We start from the raw sequence: 8,668 nt of genomic DNA, 5'->3' as shown, positions 1-8,668 counted from the left end.
ATACCTACTTACCCTATAGTAGCTACTGCCCTGCTATATTTACCTACTTTATCATAGCTGCTCCTATTGCAGCTGCCTCAATGTATCGCAGCTGCCTACTTTATACCAATTACACCTGCAACCTTATCTATCACTTCCTAGAATCCATATAGCAACCACAGCCGGTCTTGAAGAGCGGCCTGATAGCTCAACAGTTAAGCTTAGCAACCTTCTCCCGAGACCTAGGGTTCAATTCCAGGCTAGAAGCAGTTTGCGCTGCTTCACCTTGGAAAATACAGTCGCTCCCCGCCGAACATATGGGCTTCCTAGTAAAAAACCATGATTATCTGGGAATAGGCCTTGTGGCATTGAACCTTATAATCGTAAGACAGGTTCTAATAAGTACCTTAGCCGCACTAATTAGTTTTACTATTTTATTATAATAATTATAATAATAATAATAATATTAATAATAATTATTATTATTATTATTATTATTATTAAATATTATTATTATTTTATTTTTATTTATTATTATTATTCTTATTATTATTATTATTATTATTATTATTATTTTTTTTTTTATTTTTATATTTTTTTTTATTTTCTCATTTTATATTTTTTATTCTTATATTTTTTATTATTATTATTATTCTTATTTTTAATTATATTTATATTATATTTTATTATATATATATTTAATAAAGCTAACTTATAATTCTTAATTACTTTATAATAATAAATAAGAATCAAGCTACCACATAATAAGTAAAAAATAAAGCTACATATAGCTAAAATTAAGGTAAAAAAATAACTTATAATCCACCTAGGCTATGTGGTTAAACTAGCCCCACTATACTATATCTTATTAGATTACTTTATATATCCCTCATATATATGCTTATAGGCTTCGTGCCTCATGACCAGGGGGGCAATATAGCTGTAATCAGCCCCTACAACCTGGCTCCTCCAGGGTGCATAGCTACTAGGGATGCCTAGCTATAGCCAGCTAAAGGACCATTCTTTTCTAGCTGCTAGATGGGCCTATTAACTTTATATGCTATTTATAGCTATAGGGGGGGCAACAGGGAGTCACATAGCGACTGGGGCGCGCCGCAATGATTTAAACCAGTTTCTATGCCCCTATATATAATAGATAACTTAAGGCTTAAGCTTCTATTATAATAGGCTCAGGGGAAACTATATTTAACTTTTAGGGCTATTTAGGCTATAGGGGCTATTTGGGCCACAGGGGGCTATTTGGGCTACAGGGGGCTATTTGGGCTACAGGGGGCATGGGCATAAGTGGGGTTATAAGGGTTAGGGCCGGTACTCTGGGCTATAGTGGGACTTATACGGAGTTCTAAGGGTCTTTTTAGGTACTAGGGGCAGTTATAAGGGTAAGAGGTAGGTATTCTTCTTTCTATATTATTTATTATAGGCTACTAAGGAAAATAGCTAAGAGGGCTAAGAGGATAGTGCTATTTTATTAGGTGCAAAGGGTATTATTATTATAATATTACTTAAAGAAAGACCTAGTAACTATCCTAGAGTATCTTTTAAGCTATGCTAGGGCATATTTAAGGCCTCTGCTAGCTCTTTATAGATACGGCAGATCCGGATAGCATCATAGCTAGCCCAAGAGATCCTCTCCCCTAGCCAGGACCATAAGACCCGATGGTGCTTAGGAGCATAGCTAGGGGTTAACTTCCCCTCAAAGCCAAGCTTCTTATATAGCTGGCTAGCTAGTTGTGGCTGCTGTAATAAGCAGAGCTCAGAGGGTAGCAATAAGCCCAGGAAACTGGCAATTTCCCCCTGGATTAGCTGCCAGCCGCCATTATGAGGATCTTCCTCCCAGCGGCTGCAAAGCTCCTGGGGCACAAGGCAATAGGCACAGGCTCCAAAGCTTCCTAGTCTATCCCGCTGCCTTGGGTAGCGGGTAATAGACCTAGTTAGCTCAAAGCCAAGGCGTATATCCTTGCGGCTAGAAAGAAGTGGCCCGGGTGCAGCTTAATGGCAGATGGTCTCGCCTATCTAGCCCATCAAGCTTGCAGAAAAGGCAGCCCTGAAGAAGCTGCTGAGAAAGCAGCCTCTGAAAGGTCTCAAAGTCTGCCCTTTCCCTCTCGGCCCGGGTAGCTGCTGTAGTACGCATCTGCTGTACCTGCATAGCTCTAAGCCTAAGATCCCTCTCTTCAGGGCTCTCCAAGGCATAGCCTTCTTCTGCGGTTAGAGTAGGTTCTCCAGGCAAAAGTCACACTTTTCCTCCCCTGCCTCGCACGCTTGCCGGCTAGCTCGGCCATCTAGAGCCCTATCTAAGGCTATCCTGCGGCATTGGCTAGTAGAGAGGAATTCTCTGCTGCCTATGCTGAGGAGCCTAGAAGATTGGGCTTCTTGGGTCGAGCTTTGCAAGGGCCTGAGGGTGATAGCCTCGCTAGGAAGCCCATCTCGACCGGCACGGCCGCTCTGCTGCCCATAGTCTGCAAGCCTCTTTGGCATCTCAAGGTGTATAATAACCTGATATTAGGGATATCAATACCGAGGCCAAGAGCATTGGTTGCAACTATAACCCTGCCGTTGCCATAGAGGGTCTCCCGGGAGCCTTCCATCCAGGCCTGCAGGCGTTCTGCCTTGCCATCGCGAGTATCAACCTCGTTATAGTAGGCATCACACCCCAGGGCCTGGGCTAGGGCTTCGGTTATAGCTATAGTCTTGCAATAGACTATAGCTTTGGCTGGGCGAGGGTAAAGGCAAGCTTACTATCAAGCAGCTGCCTCAGGGCATTCTCAGCAGACTGCAGATAGCCCGCTTTGGGAAGCAGAGGGAACTCAACTACCTTATAGCTGATATTAGGCCGGGTTGTGGGAGCCCGGAAGATAGTGGCATCCTTGGCCTTGGTATAAACCAGACCTAGGAATTCACGCTCTTCAGCTATAGGCAACGTTGCAGTCAGGTATACTATCTGCACGCCTCGCAAGGCCAATAGGCCTAGCTGCCTTAACAGGCCTGAACCGGGGGCTGCCTTCTAGAATCGTGTGACACTCATCTATAACTATGCGGTCAAGGCGGGCTAGGGCTTGAAGGCCATCTAGATAGGCCTGGAACCGCTTTGTCATAGCTGACTCGGGCGTCACAAAGATAATGGAAGCCCCCTCGGTGCCCTATCAGCCTGCCACTGAGCAGCGGGGATATCCATAGCTTGGCAGCGGTCTAGGAGGTTGCCTAGCAGCGAGACCAGCGGCACAACTACTATAGTTATGCCATCTGGGCAGCTAGCAGCCGGCAACTGAAATAGAAGGCTCTTGCCGCCGCTAGTGGGCATGATGGCTAGGATTGGATTCCTATTACCCATAATGGCCTCTAGAATCGGCTTCTGGCCCTGCCGGAAGGTGGCGTTGGAGCCGAGTAGCCTCTGCAGCTCAAGGTCAAGGTCAACCTTGCGCAGCTGCTTCCAGCGGGCTGCTTGAAGCTGCTGGAAATGCTCAAGGTCAACGGCAGCTAGGCCTCTCTTTGAGCCCGAGGATAGTTGCCCTTGAGAAGCCAGGGGCAGAGGGGAAACCAAGCAAGAAGTGCCACTCTTCACTAAGAAGCCGGAAGCTTTGCCTGCGCTGATAGGTCTCAAAGTGGGCTTCTGTAAGCTGCCGGCCGTAGACGAGGTTGGAAGTCATGCTGCCATGGCCGGTCTGCCTATGGAGAATAGTATCTCTTTCTCCAGGGCCCTCTTCATCAGAGCTGCTTTCGCTATCTCCGTGGTCGACTTCGCTATATAGCCCCTGGCTAGTAATAGCTGCATCGCGGATATAGCGGCGGCCTAGGGCGATAGCTATATGCCGCCAGCTACTGATAGTAAGAGACTCAATGCCGGCTAGCTTGCCCCAGCGCTTAAGGACCCGGCTAAGCCTAGCCGAATTCCAAGAGCCTGCTGCAAGCCCTATATGCAGCCTAGGGTTATCAGCCTGGCTGCCTCTCAGGGCCCCAAAGGGAGAGTCTCTAGGGCTATAGAAGCCTAGCTCGGCCTGCAGCTGCTGCAGCTGGGGGTTATCCCCTAGGGCCTCTACCTTCTTGCTAGAACCCTCATCGCCATCTAGGCCAGAGGTCTTCCAGAGAAAGGGGGAAAAGGAGCCCTGAGAGCTGGGGTCAAAGTTGGCCTGCATAGCTTCCCAGAAGGGCAAGATAAGCCAGAGATAATAGACTAAAAGGGTGCTAACCTCCTGAGGAAGAAAGCGGTGAATAACCTTGAGTCTCTCTGACCTAGAAAAGCCCTTGTGAATACCAGTAACTAGCATAACTAGCCCTTGGTCTAGGAAGATATTGCGGATGCCCCCTGCGGCGGTATTGCGGTGCCGAAGAGTCAAGAGCTCATTTGACCTAGCCGGAAGACCGCTGCTCAAGTGGATCAAGAAGGCTAGCAGCTCAAGCAGCTTCTCGATGCTTTGGCTATAAGAAGACATAGCCCTAGCTTCTGGGGTTATAGAAGAGCTACTAGAGCTTCCAAACCAGCGGGCCTTGAGAATAGGGTCTTCCCAGAGAAAGGAAAAAAGCCAGCTCTTAGTGCCTCCCCTAGCTACCTCATAGAGGCTATCTAAAAGGAATAACCCACTGAATTATCAGTAGGGTTATCCTGGATAGAATCCCAAGGGATAGAAGGCACTAGGGCTGGCTGGCTATCCTCCAAGGTATAGCTCTCTTGCATAAGAAGCCCCTGGAAGAGAAGAAGCCGGGCTTCATCTAAGGCCGCTTGCAGTATATGCTGCAGGCTAGGAAGGCTAAGCCGGTTGCCTCTATAGAGGATAGTCTCCCCTTCCCAGCTGATATAGCCGGGCTGGGCCGTGTTGGCCTTGGCAGCTATTCCATAGCTACGCAGCCGAAGGATAAACTGCATAGGGGTCGTATCAGCCCCAGCCGGGCTATTTAGCATGCACCTAGTTACGAGCTGTTGCACCAGCTCAAAATAACCAGGGCTCGCCTCTCGAGCTTCTAGAAGAGAGCTTCCAAGCTCGGCATGCTGCTGGATAGCCTTGTCTCTTTTTCTAGCTACTTCCCGCAGGATAAGTAGCCTAGAAATAGATACTAAGGCAGAGAGAAAAGGGTAAAGGTCTCAAAGCCTAGCCAAGAGCCATCAGGGGATATACTAAGCACAGTAAGAAAGGAGACCATGACGCTATTAAATTCACTATCCTTAGTCTGATGATCTAGGATCGAGATGAAAAGCGCCAAGGTCCTTTCTTTTACCCCCTTATAAAGCCCTATAACCTTATGGCTAGAGAAGTTGCCTTTAGCTGAGAGCCAGGCCTCTTCTAGGTCATCAAGGTTATCAGATAGAGCCTTATAGCTAGCTAGCTGCTGCTGGCTTGCTTTGAAAGGTGGCCTCTCTGCGGGCTCAAGGTTAAGGCAGCGGAAGGTATAGACTAGAAGCTGCTTTGCTACTATGGCATAGCGGTCTTGCGTAGCCTTCTTATACCTATAGCTAAAGGGCTTCTTTGCTGGCTGCGAGGCATCTTGCCGGTTAACCTCAAAGAGAGCATTCAGAGGAATCTCATTAGAAGCTATAAGGCCTATAGCTTCTTGAATAAGCTCCTCAAAAGCCTGCAAGAGAAAAAAGCAATCTAGCTCAGAGGTCTCTTTTAGAGATTCTTTAGTTAGGGTAAGGTCAAGAGAAAGCAGCTCTCTTAGGAAATCCTTTTCCCCACTAAAGTCAGCTAAGTGCCTTGCTGATCCTAGCCTTCGAAGCCAAGGGTTAGGAGCAGTAAAGTCATTTAGCTGCTCTATAGCCTCGGCCTCCTTGCTTCTGATAGCTAGGGCTTGGGCCTCAAAGGCAGCCTTGGCTTCTAGAAGAGAGAGAGCTTTAGAGCTGTCACTTTCTAGCAAGACCTCAAAGTATTCACTGCGAGGCCCTTGCTTGAAGAGTTGCTGATAGGCTATGCCGGCTCGCCAATAGCTTTCAGTAGCTATAGAAGGCTGCGAGGCTGCTGCCTTAGAAGGCCGGCCCTTTTGACCCTTCTGTTTGACCTTGTGAAAGGCCCGTAAGTGCTCTCTAATTCGGCGTAGCTGGGAGCCAATATAGAAGCAGCTAGGCTCAAAGGTACAGCGGAAGCCCTGTTGCATAGGCTCTCCAAGTTGTGAGATAGGAGGGCCTGGAGGAATAGGCTTAGGTAGCCTTATAAGGTCCTTCTGGCCCTGAAGAAGATCAAGCTTAGTAGCTTGCTCTAGGGTAGGCTTGATCTCTTGGAGGGAAAGCTGATGAGGCTGTTGGCGGAGGTGTTGTTGAATTTGGTTGAAAAAGAACTGCGGTTTTGCAAGTCTTGCAAATTAGAAGGGAAAAAGCAGGGATATAACTAAAATAATCCATAATTATAAGACTTATAGATAATTAAGATATAGATAGATAAGGCTTTTAGATAATAAAGATAGAAATAAAGATAGAAATTAAAAGTAAATAATTAAGAAGAATTTAAGTCTATATAAAAGAGTAAAAAAAAGAAAAAATATAGAGGTTAAAGCTTATTGGCTAAGGAATTGCCTTAATTGTGGCTGGCGAGGTGGTTAGTGTGGCTAGATAGCTAAGTTGTGGCGGTGGTTGGTGATTTTTAGCGTAGCGCTAATTGCACTAACTACCCCATCAAAATTCCTCTTTTTTATCTTTAAATAATTCTAAAAAAATTAAGAAATAAGATATAAGAAAAAGGACTTTATTTCTAAAATCCTTATAGCTTAAAGTTATATATATCTCTTTTATAGAGCCTTAACCCTATAGGAACCCTCTTTTTTAGAAAACGTCGGCTGGTCGAGAAAAAAAACGTCGGCTGCCCCATGGTCTGCTAGCGTAAAAAATTTCCCCCATACAAAAAAAACGTCGGTAGCTCAGCCGACGTTTTTAATAGATGATAGGGGTTAGGGTCATAGTTAGGGTCACATATTGGGTCAGGGTTAGGGTCAGGCATTGGGTCAGGCATTGGGTCAGCTATAGATAGAAGCCCTTCGGGCTTCTATAGAGATTCTAGAGCTTTCTATAGGGGTTAGGGTCATAGTTAGGGTCACATATTGGGTCAGGGTTAGGGTCAGGCATTGGGTCAGGCATTGGGTCAGCTATAGATAGAAGCCCTTCGGGCTTCTATAGAGATTCTAGAGCTTTCTATAGGGGTTAGGGTCACACATTGGGTCAGGCTTAGGGTCAGGCATTGGGTCAGGCATTGGGTCAGGCATTGGGTCAGCTATAGATAGAAGCCCTTCGGGCTTCTATAGAGATTCTAGAGCTTTCTATAGGGGTTAGGGTCATAGTTAGGGTCACATATTGGGTCAGGGTTAGGGTCAGGCATTGGGTCAGGCATTGGACTAGGGCAACCTCAGCGGCTTCCATAGCCCGAGATCCCTCTAGCAACTTAGCTAGGTCAATCTGGAACACTTCTAGGGCTCCTTAAAGCTCCTCTTTACTCTTCACCTCTTATCTCTTATTCTTTATCTCTTATTTCTTATCTCTTACCTCTTATTCTTTATCTCTTATTTCTTATATTTTATCTCTTTGCCTTTTCATATTAGCTATATCTCTCTTTCTTAGCTATTTCTCTCTTTCTTAGCTATCTCCCTTTCTTAAACTATATCTCTCTTTCTTAGCTATCTCTCTCTTTCTTAGCTGTACCTCTTATATCTCTTTTATACTCTTATTTTTCCTTTTTCTTATCTCTTTATATCTCAGAAAAATCTCCTCTCTTTAGTCTATAAGCTATATCTTTAGCTAGAAGAAACCCTCCGGGCAAAATAGCTTAGATAGTCAATACTAACCCCAACCATAACCCTAACCCTAACCCTAACAATTTTGTGGCCAACCTAGCTTGCTAGGTTGGCTCGCCTGGGGCGATAGCCCCACATGAGCCAACGGGTAGCTATCTTAGAACCCTCTTTTTTAGAAACCGTCGGCTGGTCGAGAAAAAAACTGTCGGCTGCCCCATGGTCTGCTAGCGTAAAAAAAATCTCCCATATAAAAAAACTGTCGGTAGCTCAACCGACGGTTTTAATAGATGATAGGAACCCTCTTTTCTAGAAAACGTCGGCTGCCCCATGGTCTGCTAGCGTAAAAAATTTCCCCTATATAAAAAAAACGTCGGTAGCTCAACCGACGTTTTTAATAGATGATAGGGTAAATCTAAAGTTAGCATAGGCTAGTATAATCTTTATGCTTTTATTTATAGCTATATTATAAGCTAGCTATGCAGCTAGTAGCTTTTTAACCTAGTTATTTTATTTATAGTTAATATAGCAATAGAGATATTATTCCAGTATTTAATTTATGCGTTTAGTTTATCTATTAGTTTCTTTGTGGTATATTATAAAGAGTTTGTAATTAATTCCTAAGTATCCTATGAGGCTTTGCTAAAACTTAGATATAAATAGTAATCCTTAATTAGTAATAATCTCGAGTGGTATATTATATATTTTAGTAATATAAAAGTAGAAGAGATAAGTAAATTCTTTAGCTATTATTAATTCTTCATAGGGTATAAAATAAGAAAATTTTATAAGTTTATCTATAATAATAAGAATACTATTAACCACCAGTGGTGGCAGTAGTAGTAGTGCGGCCTATTACTATTATATCTATCCCCTAAGCTAGTTAATCATAGCATAGAGCTAATAGATTTTAATAACTATCTCCGCGGTGCTAGGGGGTATATTATACGTAGGCGGCTAGCTTTGG

The 8,668-nt window shown here is 44.5% G+C and overlaps 1 protein-coding gene across 1 annotated transcript; it reads right to left on the bottom strand.

The window, feature by feature from the left end:
- Nucleotides 1-2,339: 2,339 nt before the first annotated feature.
- LRP88_02275 (uncharacterized protein) lies at nt 2,340-4,427 on the bottom strand (the record flags this gene model as incomplete). Its single annotated transcript, XM_083238942.1, has 5 exons — nt 2,340-2,442; nt 2,494-2,680; nt 2,737-2,886; nt 3,325-3,507; nt 3,560-4,427. The coding sequence occupies 5 exons, from the start codon at nt 4,425-4,427 to the stop codon at nt 2,340-2,342; spliced, it is 1,491 nt and encodes a 496-aa protein (XP_083105537.1).
- Between the last annotated feature and the right edge of the window lie 4,241 nt (nt 4,428-8,668).

The sequence above is a fragment of the Fusarium phalaenopsidis genome, assembly GCF_050370095.1.
Source record: "Fusarium phalaenopsidis strain FUZ10S chromosome Unknown contig_32284, whole genome shotgun sequence".
Lineage (NCBI taxonomy): Eukaryota > Fungi > Ascomycota > Sordariomycetes > Hypocreales > Nectriaceae > Fusarium > Fusarium phalaenopsidis.
This window is presented reverse-complemented; position numbering and strand designations above follow the sequence as displayed.